At 49.1% G+C, this 17,069-nt stretch overlaps 2 protein-coding genes across 4 annotated transcripts; both read left to right on the top strand.

Annotated features, from left to right (window-relative positions):
• The first annotated feature begins 444 nt into the window (after positions 1-444).
• On the top strand, positions 445-3,740 carry IL36RN (interleukin 36 receptor antagonist). 3 transcript variants are annotated; one of them, XM_090280327.1, is made up of 5 exons: positions 445-483; positions 698-751; positions 1,996-2,081; positions 3,029-3,156; positions 3,343-3,740. In XM_090280327.1, exons 2-5 carry the CDS (start codon positions 723-725, stop codon positions 3,565-3,567), a joined length of 468 nt encoding a protein of 155 aa, XP_090136453.1. In that variant the 5' UTR covers positions 445-483; positions 698-722; the 3' UTR covers positions 3,568-3,740. The 3 variants fall into 3 exon arrangements, with proteins under 3 accessions (XP_090136453.1, XP_090136450.1, XP_090136451.1); XM_090280324.1 differs by having other exon boundaries at positions 3,286-3,740; XM_090280325.1 differs by lacking the exon at positions 445-483 and adding an exon at positions 492-516 and having other exon boundaries at positions 3,286-3,740.
• Positions 3,741-8,285: 4,545 nt separating this feature from the next.
• On the top strand, positions 8,286-16,625 carry IL38 (interleukin 38). The gene is made up of 5 exons (XM_090281721.1): positions 8,286-8,387; positions 13,820-13,879; positions 15,529-15,614; positions 15,916-16,043; positions 16,343-16,625. Exons 2-5 carry the CDS (start codon positions 13,848-13,850, stop codon positions 16,553-16,555), a joined length of 459 nt encoding a protein of 152 aa, XP_090137847.1. The 5' UTR covers positions 8,286-8,387; positions 13,820-13,847; the 3' UTR covers positions 16,556-16,625.
• The last annotated feature ends 444 nt before the right edge of the window (positions 16,626-17,069 follow it).

Here is a 17,069-nt window from a genome sequence, read left to right as displayed (position 1 = left end):
TGGTGCCATAGTAGTGAAGACAAGTATCCTTTTTGCTGATCTGGATTTTCAAGTTTTTCTATAACGAATATGCACACCAAACATCTCCTAAACAGGACAGCCCCACCTCTAGGACCTTCCACAGGCCTGGGGACTTGAAGAAAGAGGGAGGAGAAGAAGGAAGGATGAAGACAGGGAGGAAGGAAAGAAGTTGTTCTAAAGTCTACTTTCTGAGCTGCTGTCTGCGCTGACACCTTTGGGTCTGGCGGGGCCCAGGAACTGAGTGCTCAGGAAGAGCTGGAAAATCCCAGAAAGTTTTCAGAATTGCTAAAGGGAAGACAGTCTCCAGAACCTTACTCTCCTGGAAGGGATAGGGTGGTGCGAGGTCACCGTGGGAAACCCTGCTCCTCCCATCTGTGGCAGTTTCTAGGCCTCTCCCAAGCATGTTATTAAAGGGCCCAGGTGTCCTTGGGCTCATTCTTGCAGGAGCAGCAGGCAGACACGGTAGGCCCTGCCAGGAGAACGGAGTGTTCTCGGGTATTCTTGGGGAGATAGTTTCATCTTCCCCAGCAGGACTGGGGTTCTCTCCTGACCCAGACCTCAGACCCCCTGCTCTGTGGGGGGTGCTCTCATGCTGGGAGGTTGGGAGGCTGCCTGCTACCCAAGCCCCTGCCAGCTCAGCCTCTGTCTCTACCTAATACCTGGTATTTCACAACAGGACAGTCCATACTCTGAAAGTCAGGATGGTTCTGAGTGGGGCCCTGTGCTTCCGGTGAGTATCTGAGCCTCTGAGCCTCTGAGTTGGCCATGTCCTCGGGGGAAGTGAGCGCCAAGTAGACTGTTGTCCAGCCTTTTCTGGGAAGGAGGGGCCTGGACCAATGGAGCTGCAGCTCCCCAGGCGAGGTGGGCAGGTGGGCAATTGTCAGCAGCACCTAAGAGAAATTCTTTTAGCCTCTTCAGTCAGTTGATCACCTCGTGGGTGCTCTTTCATGTAAAGAGGGATGGAGCTGTAGCCTCGTGTGTTCATATTGAGAGTGGAAGTCAGGACACCTGCTGTTACACCTACTGCGATGACTTGGGATCACCAGCCCCCTGCTACACTGCTCTCTGCTGACCTTTGGGACAAAACCACAGCAGCAAAATTACTGTCAGCCAGTTTGTCCTTGGGTGTGTGCTGACCAGGCACTCAGCTATGCTCTGGGCATCGTAGCTGTGAATGGCACTCATTCTTGCTCTCGCTGAACTCAGAGCCTAGACAGCTTTTCCCAAAGTGTGTTCTGTGGAACCCCAGTCCTACAAGCTGCTTTATTTACACAGTGGGGCTCCCTGATAAAGTAATTGTGGGAAATACTGCTATTTTTGTCTCCTTATATGTGAAAGCGGATTAGGAACTTTAAAGTAGAGATTTGTCTATATTTAGCCAACGTTGGACTAGTTTATATACTGCATACTTTTTTTCATGTAACATCTGGGAAAACTCACTATAGGATACATCTTCACCTCACAGGGTGCCAGAAAATCAACTGAACTCATAGATGAGAGATACATTTGAAAAGTAAAAGGAAAGCATTTTAAATTTAAAGAAATTCTTAATTTAGTAGGGAATATGTGACCCAGCAGAGGTAAAAGCCCCTAAGTGTCTATAGTAATGACTAAAGAGTTGGATTCTAAACTGCAAGAGGCCTGGGCATTGGCTAACTTACCGTTTAGCTTAGTGATGAGCAGACCCAAGCCCCGAGGGGGCGAGTGGCGTGTCTGCTGGCATCCAGCAGCAGTGGGGACTGAGCAGGATGATGACCCAGGACTCTGACTTTCCAGCATGACACACAGAGAGACCGCTTGATGTGGAAAAGATTAAATAGGGTGGAGAGAATTGTAGGCAGGGGGAGGCTGTGGGTCATTTCCGGTCAGTCGTGGGCAGAAAGGGAGATAGTACCTGGCACCGGGGGTCTCTGGAACTGGGCAAGCTGGACACCCAAGCTTCCTTGACTGGGTGTCATTGTCCTGATATTCTAGAATGAAGGATGCGGCATTGAAGGTACTTTATGTGCATGACAACCAGCTTCTGGCCGGTGGGATGCATGCAGGCAAAGTAATGAAAGGTGGGTGCCAGACAAGACCCTTCTTCCCTGGGGCTCTATGCCCTCTGAGGGAAGGGGCTGGAAGGGCTTGAAACAGTCATGTAAGACCCAGGCTTGACACCATAGCCAGGGTACCCTGAAACCAGACTCTGAACAAGATCAAACAATGCTACACCTTCCAACAAAGACATACTACTCTATGCAAAGGTGGGGGTGTTTCCCGAAATGAATGCTTTGTTCTTTCCTTGCAGGTAGACTTAGGTCACAAAGTCCTTTTTTGGGATTCAGTGCTGGAGAGAAGCAGGCAGGCTCTCTGTGCCTTTATTCCCTTATGGGGTGTCCCCTCTGCTCTAGGAGATCTCTGGTCACTCAGAGTGGGAGCTGGTAGCACCATCTGGCCTGGTGCTTACTCATTCTGCACCACATACTGCAAGTGACAGGCCCTTCTCTCTAAAAGAGCACCCACCTGCCCTCCTGGGACATACTTACTGGGTGCTGGGGCCAGGCAGACCCTCTGTGAGGCTGTGTTTGTGCGTGCACGTAAGTATGTGTGTATCTGTGAGTGCATATCTGCATGCGTGCACGTGTGTGTGTGTAACACAGAGAAGATTGAGACCCTCTCTTGTTCTTAGGACTCTCACAGGGGGTAGAAAAAATGTCCAAATAACTTTGAGGAGAGGCCAGAGGGCCAAGGGGTATTAAAGGAAGAGGTCAAATGTCCTGTGCGGGCTGGAGAAGACTTGAGGTTTTGATCCTGGGCAAGAGGGTGGGAGGGGGGGGAGTGGTACAGTGTACTATGTGCCTTGATGTGTTTTGGGCCACCTGGCAGGATACCACCCTTCTCCACATAACAGCTGCTGAGACCTGGGGACAGCACACCTCACAGAGACCTGCTTCCCAAATCCATGATGGGGGAAGGGAAAGGGGAGGGAGAGGGAGGGCAGGTGAATCTGGCTTCCTTCCTCTAGGTGAGGAGATCAATGTTGTCCCCAATCGGTTTCTGGACACCGGCCTTTCTCCAGTCATCCTGGGTGTCCAGGGAGGGAGCCGGTGCCTGTCGTGTGGGATGGGGCAGGAACCGACTCTGAAACTAGAGGTGAGTCCTGTGGGGCATCACCTGGCTTCACTGAGCAGCAGATGCTGGACCCCTGGGGCCGGGCTCCCAAGACCTGAGCACTGGCCCTGCAGGGTTCTGTCACTGCTGTTCTGTGTCCCATACCTGCAGCCCAGGCCTCCTGGTCGCTCCGCTCACACCCCTCATTGCTGTGCCCTCTGCTCACAGCCAGTGGACATAATGGAGCTCTACCATGACCCCAAGGAATCCAAGAGCTTCACCTTCTACAGGCGGGACACGGGTCTCACCTCCAGCTTCGAGTCAGCTGCCTTCCCGGGCTGGTTCCTCTGCACTGTGCCCAACGCTGACCAGCCCCTCAGACTCACCCAGCTCCTGGGGGACTGCAGCGGGGACGACCCCATCACAGACTTCTACTTCCAGCAATGTGACTAAGGCAATGCGCCCCTCAGGACCCTATGGACAGAGCTGGAGAGGGCAAATGAAGGAAGAGGAGGCCCACACTCCCCCCACACACCTCTGTCCTCAGGCCCCCGCCTGATTGGCTGGGCACATAGCCACTCTCCCTTCTCCTGGTTTCCAGTTTGGGTAAATTCTGCTGAAGTTTGGGGCTTCGTTCAGTTTCTTTCTGTGCTGGGTGGCGCTATTGGTGTGGAACCTTGCAAAAAGGACATGAGGTAGAAAGGGGGAGTGGTAGAAATCCTTCATGCTTCGCTGTAACTTGCCCCATGCCCCTGAACCCCATGGGCCAGCCCTATCCCAAGTTGAGCCTATTAAAACCACCAGCTGCTCACATGAGGTTCTGTCCCCATCCCTATGCAGGAGATGGAGGGGGTCCAAGAGTTAGAGACCCACGGCCCAGCTCCTTCCTCTTCCCCCTTCCCTTTAATTCCACTGCTGCTGTAGATTCCTTTTCCATCGCCATCCCCACGCTGTCACCACGGGCAGGGGAGGCTGGTACTGCCCAGGGAAATGGTTTCAGCTCAGAAGACTGAGGATGGGCAGGCATGTCACTCCTTTTGAAACTCAGGTACAATTAAAATCCAAGATGCTGGTGTCTATTCAAATGGAAAGATGCTCATGACATATTAAGTGAGAAGAGCAAGTTACAAAGTGGCATATCTGTAACTCTGTTTTAATTAAAAATACTTATTTAATTAAAAATGCAGAAAAAATGTCTGGAAGTGTTTACTTCAGTTTTAGCAATGTTGGGGTACTGGTATTATAGGTGACTTTCTTTGTATTCTTTTAATTTATTTGTATGTTCTAATTATTCTATACTGAAGATGGATTACTTGTGTCATAACCAGAAGAATTAATCTCAAGATGAGCAGAGCAGACATTGTTTCTGGTTGTCATCAGCTCCCACATCCCCAGAGTGAGATCTGAGTTGACGTTGGTTGGCAGCAACAGGAGCTGGTTCTCAGCAGAGCTGCCAAAGAGGAGGGCGTGGTGGGCTCCTGGGCTGGAGTTGCCTGGGGAGGGACTGCACAGAAAGGAAACCCTGAACTTTGACCTGGAGTGGTCCTGGTCCCAGGGATTTCAGGGTGTGGGATTCAGCCTCCAAGGCTCTCCTGTGCTGGCTGAGTAATGTCCCTATAAATTTATGTCCTTCTGGGAACCTCAGGCTCTGGCCTTTGCAGGTGCAATTAGTTGAGATCATGCTGTATTGGAGTGGGCACTCACCCAATATACCTGGTGTCCTGGTCAGAACAGGAGACCAAGGCAAGAAGACTGCATGTAGATGGAGGCAGAGACTAGAGCTGTGCTACAATAAGGCAGAATGCTGATGGCTGAGCCACCTACCAGGAGGAGGTATTGTCCCCAGACCCTGCAGGGGAGCATGGTCTGCCAGTCTCCTCAACTGAGAGTGCTGTTTTAAACCACCAAGTCTGTGGTAATTGGTCATGGCAGCCCTAGGAAATTAATGGTCCAGGTCTTGTTGTGTGCACACACTGTGTCCCCTCCCACCTTGCACCCGACATCTCGGTGACCAGTAGAGTAGGAGATGACAAGAGTAATGCAGTGCCACTTCAAAGATACCCATAGCTTTTACATTGGTCTCTCTCTGTTTCTTTGTTCCCTTCAGCTGGGAGAGCAGCTGTGTGTTGTAAGCAGGACAGAGACATGAGTGGTGAAAAATGAAGCCTCTTTTCTAGGGCCGGCCACGTGAGTGCCTTTGGAGATGCCCTCTCCAGCCCTGATCAGGCTGCCAGGATGCCGTTGACTGTGACCTGGGGAAACTGTGACACAGAACCAACCAGCCAAGCTGCTGTTGGCACCAACACTCAGAAACCATATGAGAAGATAAATTTCTGGTGCTTTAAGTGGCTAAGTTTTGGGGCCACTTGTTGGGTAGCAATAGATAACTAATACACAGGGAAGAGAAGTAAACGTATTTATTTACTTTCCTTCTCAAAATGAATGTTGGCCCCTTATTTCCCCAGATGGTCTATTTAAAAGATGATCATATTAAATTTGTTGAATATTCTGTTTCTGCAAGGTTTAGTTCTTCCTTGACTACCTTGGTACATCCAACCATGCGTGCTAGGGACCATGACCCCAGTGTTCCCACCTAAACCCTGGGGGTGAGAACAGAGGCCAAGAAGGGGCCCAAATATGAGCCAGGTACTGCACCTGCTTCTCCCCTGTCAGACCAGCCTGGATTTCACTGAGGGACTAGTAAGGGGGTGGCCAGGCCAGGGGGTCTTCCTCCTGGACCTCCGACCACAGCCTCCCAGGCCTCCATGCCGAGAACATGTCTCCAGGCCCCAGACCCCAGGCTGTTTCTGCAGACCCAGTTCACACTCTGTGCCCACAGGCCCAGCCATGGACCCTGATTGTCCCTACCTCCAAGGAGCGTCTGCTGAGTTAAGATGCCTTGGTCATCTGCTCTGACAGTCTTGCATGCACCTCTATGAAAACTTCTCCTCATTGTAATAGTTGACTTGGGGTCTGTGGCCCTTAAAATGATCTAAAGGTCAAGGCTGTAGCAGCTTGTTTTCAAGCATCTTGCACAGTGTTTGGTAATTTGAATCCAGTGAGTGGAATGTGAAAATCACTTCTTACCCTGGAACATTCTTTCTCCTCCACCATCTAAATTTCAGCTTCTCCACCCTCAGGGAGCAGCTGAAATTTCCTCATTCCTGAAGCTTCTCCAGCCTGAACTGGCTCTTCATCATTTGTAGGGTGATAGAACTCAAAAGGGCTTTAGCAGGAATGAACTGACACATGGTGATTGAAAAGGGAAGGATGTTAAATGTCACATGTATGAGCTAGGGGTCTTGGCCTCATGGTGTTCAAGTAAAACAAATCTAGTTGTTTTAGATTACTTCCATTTCGACACAATGGCCCAGCCTTGGCTGGTATTTACAGAGGTGCGTATCCATGGCCTGTGCAGTCTGTTCCAGTTGTCAGCACTGAGGACCATAGTGTATCCTGAAGAGCAGAGGGTCCCAGATCAAGTCACAGGGAAACAGTGAAGGTGCTGGGGGCCATATCCTGAAGAAGCCATACACAGAGAGTACCCCTCCAGTACTCTAAGGATGCCAGTAGGAGAATACACTTGTTCTGTGTAACTCCAGAACACACAAGCATAACTGGTGAGGGGACAGGTAGAGCTGTTTACTTGTGCAACCTGAAAAATTTAACCATAAGGATGACACACACTGTTACGTTTTCTCCAAGAGGTTGTGAGGTCCCTGGCCCTGGAGGTGTTGAAGCAGAGCTGGCTGAGCCTATTTCTCAGGGAGGCTGTAGCACCAATTATATCATGGCTAAGGCCCTTACATTTCTAGAAATTTGTTTTTTAACTCAAGAAAATTATCTTCCTGTGTGTTGTCTCTAACACAAAATGCCTTTGGCCCAGAGATTAAAGTCTGGTCTTCTTCTTTTTTTAAAAGAATCCTCACCCAAGGATATGCTCCATTGATCCTAGAGAGAGAGGAAGGCAGGCGGGTGGGGGGTAGGGAGAGAAAGAAAGACACAGAGAGAGAAACATCAACCGGTCCTTTCCTATATGCACCCCGACTGAGGACTGAACCCATAACCTGGATATATGCCCTGACTGGGAATCAAACTCACAACCTTTTTGGTATACAAGATAAAGCTTCAACCAACTGAACCAGCCGGCCAGTGCTAGAGTCTGGTCTCCTTGTCTGTTCAGGTATTTATGACTTAGATCCCCGGGTGGACTGTAAAGCTCTCAATAGGGTCCTTGTGCTCTGTGTCTTTGTCAAACAGCAGTGTGAATGCTCAGTAAACACACACTGATTGCCAGGAATCATGTTTTGGCCATTTACACAGATGAACAAGAAACTGAGAGGTGGTCGAGAATGACTACTGGCCTTAGAAAACGAAATCTCCTTCCATTCCTGCCCATCTTCTCTTATCTCTCACTCTGCAGGTATCTGGGAGTTGAATTGACTTCTCCCCTTCCTCCCCAAGCCTTTCATGAAACTTTGCAAATGACCTGAGAGGAAAAGTTACAATAAGGCAGGTGGTCCCCAGAGAACACCAGACCTAAGTGTTCTGTCCCTTGTGAGTGGACAGATAGATGAATGGATGGACAGATGGGTAGATGGATGGACTAAATTAAGTTCTGTCAGTTAGGGGCCTGAGTGTTCACCCCTGCCCTGCTCACACTATGTCATGTGCCCTAGTTGTCCAGGGCACAGAGTGCTTGCTCATTCCAGGATGGATCTATGGTCAATGTCCTCTTGAGATGGGTTTTCTTAGATATTCTGTCTTGTCGCGTCTATACCAGCTATCAAATGTTCTTTCATCTTTCCAGACAGGGTTGTGCTCACCATGCTATGAGCCCCTGTTCTCACATTGCCAGGCTTCAAACATCAGTTGCTGTTCTGCTCTTAGGCCCCTTGGACACACTCCTCTTGCGTGTGCCACCCTTAAGCCTAGAATGAAGTCCATGGGGCACCAAAGGGAAAACAATATGAAGAAATCTGACCCCAGCACTGTTTATCTGGTGGCCCAAATCACCAATAACAGTGTCAATGACAGTAGCGGTGAGCAGGGAACCAACGCCTGGCTTCTGCAAACAAACACTTATTAATATCCCTACCTTCTCATTATCCATACTGTGCTTCAGACATTATGAAATCCCCAGGCTCTTCTTCCCCATCCTGAAGCCAATTTTAAAGATGCGGCAGGCCCGACCCACCTGATCAGACAGTATAAACCCTGCACAGGTGCTCTAGAGAAATCAGATGGCAGTTCGAGGCACCTGGGATCTGCAGGTGAGTGGTGGGCAGGCGGTATTCTCTCTTTTCTTCTCCCTTCTGCCAGCATCTCCAATATGTCCCTTTCCTTAACTCTTCTTGGCAGCTCTCTAGATGACAAGATGTCCTACCCACAGAACACCGTGGGTTGCTAGATAAGTCCAAGGGCACAGAGAAGGAATTTGAGGAGAACTTATAGGTTCAGTCGAGATATTTTTAATATTTAGAACCATAGATTTTAGAAAGTGAGGTCAGAGGAAATATCTACGCCAGTGGTGCTCAGTAGTGTTTGGTGAGGTTTGGGACTCTTTAGAGATGTCCCAGTGCCTGCCTCAATGTTCAAGGAAAATGTTCACAGGTTCTGTTGTCTCTGTCACTCCCTGACTCAGCAAAAGCAGGCCATTTTTATCCATTTTATCTTCACTAAGTTTCTTTGTACAAATTCAGTGTAAAACTTAGTTTTTAAAAGTACTGCACTGCCCAGCTCTCATTCCAATGAGAATAAGTTGGAGGCCCAGGATAAAGGGGGCTTCCCGAGGTGACAAGATGAATCCAAATCAGCAGTAGCACTAGAACTTGACCCTGACCTTGCCATTTAAGTCTGCTGGGTGCGTGCTTCTGTGCCCTGCCCATGAGCATCACTTGTCAGTTGGGAGGCCAGAGGAAGCTACAGCCATGCTTCAAGATCGTGTTACTTTTTATAAGGAAAACAAATGCCTATATATAGAACAATAAACAGTATAGTGAAATTTAATCAAAGTGCAGAGGAGGGTATAATAGTGAAGGAGAGATTTATTAAACTCCGAGTTGTGGCATTATAGATGGTTTGATCTAATTCTTAATAACCACATACTCTAATTTCATGATTTCATAGATGCTGAAACTGAGGGCTGGAGGTTAAGTGACATAACCTTGTATGTTTGAGTTGTTATTCTGAGCTAACAATTAATTTGGCAGAACTAGACACTCAACCTTTAGATAATAATCCCATGTTCAGTGACCCTGATGCGACAGGTCAGAGTGGACGGCAGTGGGGAGGGATGACTTCTGAGGCAGGGAAATCAAAGGCAGCCCTGAGTGTGCCCATTTGAAGGTAAGAAGTCACATGCCTGGGGGTGGGGGGGTTCTGTGTCCACAGAGATGTGAGATACTCTCATATGAGTGAATCTGGGCCAGATGGTCGTGAAGCAGGCAGCCACTGTGGATTCTAGAGCTGGGTGGGGATGTGGTGGAAGTAGTACTTAGGAGATGAGCCAAGTTGGTCTGTACTGAAGGTAGAGAAACCAGTAACACAGGTCCAGGAGCTGTTAAGAAAGCAAAGTCACAGTTTAAAGAATAATCTATTGAAATTTATGATAAATCAGATTTAGAGTCAGGAGATGTGGGAGAAATGATCAATGATACTCAGGTTTTTTAATCTAACTGGCTGGGGGAAGATTATGTCAGGGAGAGAAATGAAACTGGGAAGAAGAATAGACTGAGGGGGTGGGAGATGGTTAATTTGAACTTAGAGATCTTTGGTTGGGTGTTACCGCAGAATGTCTAGAGGCGGTGTTCTGTAGGGTGCTGGAGATAACCTGGGGTATTCAGTATGGGATTTGGGGGGTGTAGGCCAACATGATCATTGCAATTATGGAAATAGGTGAATTGAAACTCTCTGGGAAATGAGAGAAGTGTCTAGGACTTTAACTTGTAGCTTATAGCCTTAGGGATGTCCCCCAAAGGAAGGGTGAGTCTACGATGTCTGAGAAGAGGTGTGAAGGTGATCAATGTCAAGGGTTCCTTGGGGCAGTGGCCAAATATCAGAGGGACAGAGAAGGGTCCAACTTTGGTGTCACAGAAACTAATGTCGGTCTTGGAGAACGTATTCATGTGCATAACGAGTAGGAGACCGAGGAGAGGGTAGGACGAAGGGGCTGTGCAAGTAGCATGGAGGATGTGCGAGGTGCTGGTATTTGGTCCAGGACAAGGGAGCTGATAAGCTCTGAGACAGCCAGCGATGGTGTTTAGGGAGGGGTGCAGGACAAAGTACAGTGAAAGGCCACTTAGGGACAATAGAGCAGGACAAGTTTGGGGGATGGAATGTATGGCACACTGGGAAGGGCTGAGGCAGCTGCTCAGTGCCAGGACCCTAGGTTTTCTGGGGGTCTAGGCACAGACTTACACTCCTCACTCTTTCGCACTCTAGCTGGAACATAGGCAGGGGCCTGATGTGGGAACCTGTAGGGGAAACACTGGGATTTGGGGCTGTGCCAGGACAAGAGGTTTGTTTCTGGGGCCCCAGGGGATCCAGCTGGACTTGACCTGCACTGAATTTCTGCCGCCAGCTCTTTGAGCTGACACTGACCGAGGGTGAGAGTCATCAGGCAGCTTGTCCAGCTTCACCAGGGCCCCCCACTTGGTCTGCCCCAGCCAGACTTTGGCTCCCAGGATGCCCATATTTCTGCTGCCATAACCATAGGGTCCCCAGTAGTTTGGCTGAGAAAGAGCACAGCATCAAGTGAGCTTCATAGAGGCCATGCTGCTGCAGGCCTCTCTGGCCTGAGGGATCATCTAGTGCTTTGCTACTCAAAGTGAGTTCCAGGAATCAGCAGCATTAATGTTACCTGGTTGCATGTTTGAAAGGCAGAATCTTAGGTCTCACCCTAGATGGAGGGAATCAGAATCTGCATTTTAACAAGAGCTGCAAATGATTTATGGACATGTTCATCAAAGAGAGAGCTGAGCTGGACTAGCAGTCCCAAGCCTGGCTGATCAATGGAGTCACTTCAAGCCCAGGAAATACCCCTCATCACAAGCCCCCAGTGATTCAATGGGCAGGTACCTTTGATAGCCAGATACTCAATTGAACACCTCACTAAAAACAAAAAACAAAAAACAAAATTAAAGTTTACTTTGTACTAAAAAGAAAATTTATATTCATATAGGCAGAATGTTGAATGTTAAAAAAACAAAAACCCTTCATGATCCTTTCACTGTAGGTCAGTGCTGCAGCAAAATATGGGCAGTCTCTCCTTCTCTGTGTCTCTGAATGCATGTGGATTTAAGTGGGAGCATAACCTGTACTACTTATATCCTGCACTTTTCACTCAGTATATTTTTTAAAGATTTTTATTGTATTTTTTCATTATCTTTTAGTCCCCTTATACTCCCTGCCCCACCAATCACCACATTGTTGTCCATGCCCATGAGTCCTTTTTCCTTTCCGCTCAATCCCTCCACCTCCTAACCTCCCCCTGCCTCTTAGCTGTCTGCCTGCTCTCTGTCTATGAGTTTGTCTCTATTTTCCTTGTTAGTTCAGTTTGCTCATTAGATTCCACAGATGAGTGAAGTCATACGGTATTTGTCTTTCTCTGTCTGAGTTATTTTACTCAGCATAATCTCCATGCTGTTGCAAAGGGTAAAATTTTCTTCTTTTTTACGGCTGAGTAGTATCCCATTGTGTAAACGTCCCATAGTTGTTTTATCCACTCATCTGCTGATGGGCACTTGGGCTGCTTCCATATCTTGGGGACTAGAAATAATGCTGTAATGAACATAGGGCTGCTTATGTTCTTTCAAATTAGTGTTTTGGCTTCCTTTGTATATATTCCCAGAAGTGGGATCGCTGGATCCATTTTTAATTTTCTGAGATATCTCCATGCTGCTTTCCACAGTGGCTGCACCAAGTTGTATTCCCACCAACAATGCAAAAGCGTTCCCCTTTCTCCTCATCCTCACCAGCACTTGTTGTTTGTTGATTTACTGATGATGGCCATTCTGACAAGTGTGAGGTGATATCTCATTATGGTTTAATTTGCATTTCTCTAATGATTAGTGACATTGAGCATCTTTTCATATGTCTGTTGGCCATCTGTATGTCCTCTTTGGAGAAGTGTCTATTCAGGTCCTTTGCCTATTTTTTAATTGGGTTGTTTTTTGTTGTTGTTGTTTGTTTGTTTGTTTGTTTTTGTTTTGTTTTGTTTCTTTGTTTTGGTGTTGAGTTTTGTAAGCTCATTATAAATTTTAGATATTAACTCCTTATCTAATGTATTGGTGAATATGTTCTCTCATTCTGTGGGTTGTCTTTTTATTTTGTTGATGGTCTCTTTTGAGATAATTTTAAAATCAATGGCCTACCTATTATTTGGACACTTAGATTATATCCAAATTCTTGCTATTGTAAAAAGTAATGTAGTAGCTCCTTTACGACTAAACATTTGGGCAACAGATGAAATTACAAAGTACATAGACTTCTTTCATACTTTGATCACATCACCAACATCTGTCCAGATTTCACTCCCACCAGTGACCTGTTATCTTTTATTCGCACCAACCCTTAAACTCTCCCCACAAAACACAGGGACAAGAAATGGGTTGTGCAAAGGGACCGAAGGGCAGACCCAGCAGTAGAGCTTTCTCAGCTACGCCCTCCTTCTCACGCCCAGGCCATGGAGGTCAGAGCTGCTATGGTGGCTGGAAGGCCGCCATCAGCATCAGCCTGTCCGCTCACCTGCCTTCTGAATGCCCCTCGGTGCCACCTTCTCCCTCTCTGAGCCCTGCTCCTCTCCCCACCTTCCTCTTTCCCACCCCTCTTATTTTCTGCTCCCTAATCTTTTTCTGACTATTTTTCCTTCCTGGTGAGAATCTTATTTACTCCATAAACCTCAGCCCTGGCCATCCTTGCATTTTACTTTTCTGGGCCATTTTCCAACTCTTACTGCCCTTATGCGCAAATTTGCTCAGGTTCTTCTCAAACTAGGCTCAAGACCAGCCTCTTTGAAGGTCATTTTAGGGACAAGCCCTGGGGCAGATAATCCATTTGAAAGAGAGGAGCCATGTGGGGCTATGTGGTCTGGGGTTGACATGGGGACACTCATCCTCAAAACACAGGTGTCTGTGCATCAAGCCTGTCCTGTTTCCATGCGGCGTAAATGGGGAAGCTTGGCGGGGTTTGGATGGTATCTCTTCCTTAGTCTTGGCAAGGCGATGCAGCCCCTAGGAACAATGTTCTCTTACTCTGCAGGGCGCCTGCTGTTCCACAGCACTGAGTCCTCACCCCTGCTAGGGGAGGGGTGGCTGCAGTGACTCCACGCCACTGGGAAGTGGGACAAAGATGAAGAGGGCTCATTCTCAAGCTGTGAGACTAGAGCCCATCCACCCCAGGCTCAGCCCTGGGAAGTGCTCCTTGCTAAACGATTTGGGGAAACTTGCTCTCTGGCTGGCACCAGGGCACAGTCACAAGGTCACACCCAGCCAGCTTGACCTGTTCCCAGATGGCCCCAAATGAGAGCAGCAAGAGCTGCCTGGAGCGTGTGAGGCCAGGGAGACCTCTGTGGACTCTGGGGGCCAGTTATGGAACAGTGGCCTGATGGGACCTTCTACCCTGTGACTGGGGGTTAGGGGCACACGGGGTGTCTCCTCCCAGCTCCATTGCCCTCCTTTCACAGCTTCTCCCTCTTTTTCCTCAGCAAGGACCAGTCACTTCGAATTGCAGGAATGTGCTCCCTCCCCATGGCAAGATACTACATGTAAGTCCTTCCCTTCCTGATCAGGAGCCTAGGAAGACACGGAAGAGGAAAAGATCCTGAGTCAGAAGGACAAGGCTCCTTCTTACCTCAGAAACCTCACATGGCCCATAATTAAGCTTAATTATCACCCGCAATAACAATAGCTCTCATTCCCAAGCATCTGCAAGATGCCAGTCATTCCCCTGTCTTGTCTCCATCCTGAGTAATCTATGAGGAGGTTTTTCTAAGCTCATTTTACAGATCTAGAAACTGATGCTCAGAGGTTAGACAAGTTCCCTGATATCACCGAGAGCCAGGACCAAGACTGCACATGTCCTGTGCTGCTCCATCCTCTCTCTAAAAGCTCCGAGGTCAGTTTGAGTCTCGGTGACATCTGTATATGCTGGCCTCAGTGGCCTTTACTCCCAGTCTGGATTTCCAAGTCTTACTTGTGTTTTATCTCATTAAGCATTTGGGTGTTTACTTACAGTTTCCTCTTTACTGCCTGCGGTTTTTGCTGTAAATCACCTCCAGCCCTTAGGGAAGGAGATGGGATGTAATGAAAATAAAGTGCTTTGGCCTCTGGGGTGTCTTTCATCAGCTCCTGCATGGGCATCCTGTCCTGACAGGGGCCTGTCGGGGCTGCAGGAAGTTACAGCTTGTCTGGAAAGCAGGACACAGGCACGAAACACGCAAATGAAAAAGACAGATGCTGGCAGATGCATGACATACATTTTTGGTGGACCAGCTGGCAAGCTCAGGCTCCTCAGATCTTTATTTATTACTGTATAAGTGGGCTTGCTTTAAACACATACAGTCACTAGCTAAGGGCATTATAATGAGCTGTTGTTTAGAAAGGAAAAGCTCCTGGAGGCCGTGGCCTTGGACCAGACCTTCTGCCCGGGAAGGTAAGGAAGCCTTCTTGCACCCGAGAGTGGCTGACAAACTACCTTTGAAACCAGCCAGGCAACTGAGCTAATAGTCGGCATGACTTTGATGTTGCACAAGCTTGCTTGCCACGGTTTCTCATCGTTCGAACCACAGCCAAGCCCAGCGACTGTCACTGGGCGCACTTTAGCTCTCTGCTGACCTTCTTACTTGTTACCCATAACATGGGCACCCCAGAGCTCACCTGCCTGGCACAGGGTGCCATGCGGCATATTTATGATCACATAGGAATCTTTTCCCAATTTGTGCATATCCTCCCATTAAAAGATCTTTAAATACCTGAAAAGCTAATCACACTTCAATAGACCCTCAATCGGTTCCTTTACTAAGAGAATGAACATCTATGAAAAATTGAGGTAGGCCCAGAAAAGCTGGGATGAGGCTCACTGTACCCCAGGGACATCACAGTCTCATGAGGAAGTTTCTCCAGAAGGCAGGAGACAAAGGCTACCTTGTCAGGAAAATTCTCTACCCCTCACCAGCTCCCCTCAATGCCCTGTAGGCCCTAGCAGAGCCCATACCTTGTAAAGGGAGGGGGTGCAGCCTCTGACAAGATCCAGGAGGCCTTTTCTGCCTTCAGATGACCTGGTCTTTTCCTGCCCCCTTCTCACCTGTAGAAGGAGAAAAACCCCCAGATACTCAGTTAAGTCATCAGACCATGGGGTTTGGGGCTCAGTGGTGGCTGAAGGATGTGGGCCATCAGCACTGCTATCTTGTTTCAGAATTAAGGATGCAGATCAGAAGGCTCTGTACCTAAGAGATGACCAGCTCCTCGTGGGAGATCCTGGTGTGGACAACTGCTGTGCAGGTGAGCCCTGCAGCCTCCATCAGCCGGGACTCACCTGGGCTCCATCAACAACAGGCTCTCCCCCCGCTCCCCCCCGCCCCGCCACCCTGATTCTTGTGACAGTGAGAAGAAACAGAGAACATCTGAGGACCTTTCCTAGTGAGGGGGTCACGAGCCCAGCAGCAGTCTCAGTTCACCCTGCAGCTTGCATGCAGGCCCAGCCCAGCTGTGCCCTGGCCCAGTTCCTGCCCGAACTTAATTCCTCAAGAGCTTGCTATGGGGGTCATCTCATGTCCTGGCTCTCTTCTCGCTTCTTTCCCAGAGAAGATCTGCATACTTCCCAACAGAGGCCTAGACCGCACCAAATTTCCCATCTTCCTGGGGATCCAGGGAGGTGGTCGATGCCTAGCATGTGTGGAGACAGCAGAGGGGCCTTGCCTGAAGCTGGAGGTGAGATGCGCCCTGTTCTTGGGAACCCTGCAGACCCACCCACCTTCCAGGACACTCTGGCACCTCTCCTCCCATCTGTGGGTTCCCTGCCAGGTTCATACGTCCCCTCCTGCGGGTCTCTCCACCTTCTCCCTCTATACCCAGTGCCAAGACCCTTGCCCTCTAGAGCCCTCAGGAGGCAGCTCCCCAGGTAAAGACCCCCCACCCCCCATCTAGTCCCTCACTGGTTAAGCCCTGAGGCCGCCGGGCTGGTGGCTTACTCAGCAGGCTCATCCTGCAGCTGGCTGCTTGCCCCACAGGATGTGAACATCGAGGACCTGTACAAGGGCGGTGAGCAGGCCACGCGCTTCACCTTCTTCCAAAGAAGCTTGGGCTCCGCCTTCAGGCTCGAGGCTGCTGCCTGGCCTGGTTGGTTTCTCTGTGGCCCAGCTGAGCCCCAGCAGCCAGTTCAACTTGCCAAGGCGACTGAACCCTCCGCCCGCACTGAGTTCTACTTCGAACAAAGTCGGTAGGGAGGTGGGAGGCAAGGACTGTGCTCAGGGACTGTGGGAGGCAGATTAATGCCCCCAAAGATGTTCATATCCCAACCCCCAGAATCTAGGAATATGTTACCTTACAAGGCAAAAGGGACTTTGCAGGTGTGATTAAGATCAGGGTCTTGAGGTGGGAAGACCGAGACCATACTGGATTCTGAAGGGAGGGAGGATGACAATGTCATCATGGGGTCCTTATAAAAGGGAAGCAGGAGGGCAAGTGTCAGAGCGAGGTTGGAAGACACTGTGCCACTCATTTTAAAGGTGGTTTCTAGAAGCTGGAGAAGGCAAAGGAACGAGTTCTCCCCTAGAGCCTCCCGAAGGAACGAGCCCTGCCGGCAACTTGATTTTAACCCTGTGAAGCCCTTTTCTGGCTAAAATGTGTTGTTTTAAGCACTAAGCTTGTGGTAGCTTGTTACAACAGCTGTGGGGAACTGATACAGGACCTCAGGCCACCATGTGCTGTGTCTGATGCAGGGAGCAGGAGGACCTG

Source organism: Furipterus horrens, unplaced genomic scaffold, assembly GCF_987537825.1.
Source record: "Furipterus horrens unplaced genomic scaffold, mFurHor1.1.pri manual_scaffold_6, whole genome shotgun sequence".
Taxonomy (NCBI): domain Eukaryota; kingdom Metazoa; phylum Chordata; class Mammalia; order Chiroptera; family Furipteridae; genus Furipterus; species Furipterus horrens.
Note: the sequence above shows the minus strand (reverse complement) of the source record. Positions and strands in the feature narration are given on the sequence as shown.

Coding starts and splice junctions, on each gene's coding strand:
- IL38 (XM_090281721.1), top strand. CDS start 13,848: ATGTGCTCCCTCCCCATGGCAAGATACTACAT. Junction 13,880..15,528: donor CCCATGGCAAGATACTACAT/GTAAGTCCTTCC, acceptor ATCTTGTTTCAG/AATTAAGGATGCAGATCAGA. Junction 16,044..16,342: donor GGCCTTGCCTGAAGCTGGAG/GTGAGATGCGCC, acceptor CTTGCCCCACAG/GATGTGAACATCGAGGACCT.
- IL36RN (XM_090280324.1), top strand. CDS start 723: ATGGTTCTGAGTGGGGCCCTGTGCTTCCG. Junction 752..1,995: donor AGTGGGGCCCTGTGCTTCCG/GTGAGTATCTGA, acceptor CTGATATTCTAG/AATGAAGGATGCGGCATTGA. Junction 3,157..3,285: donor AACCGACTCTGAAACTAGAG/GTGAGTCCTGTG, acceptor CCATACCTGCAG/CCCAGGCCTCCTGGTCGCTC.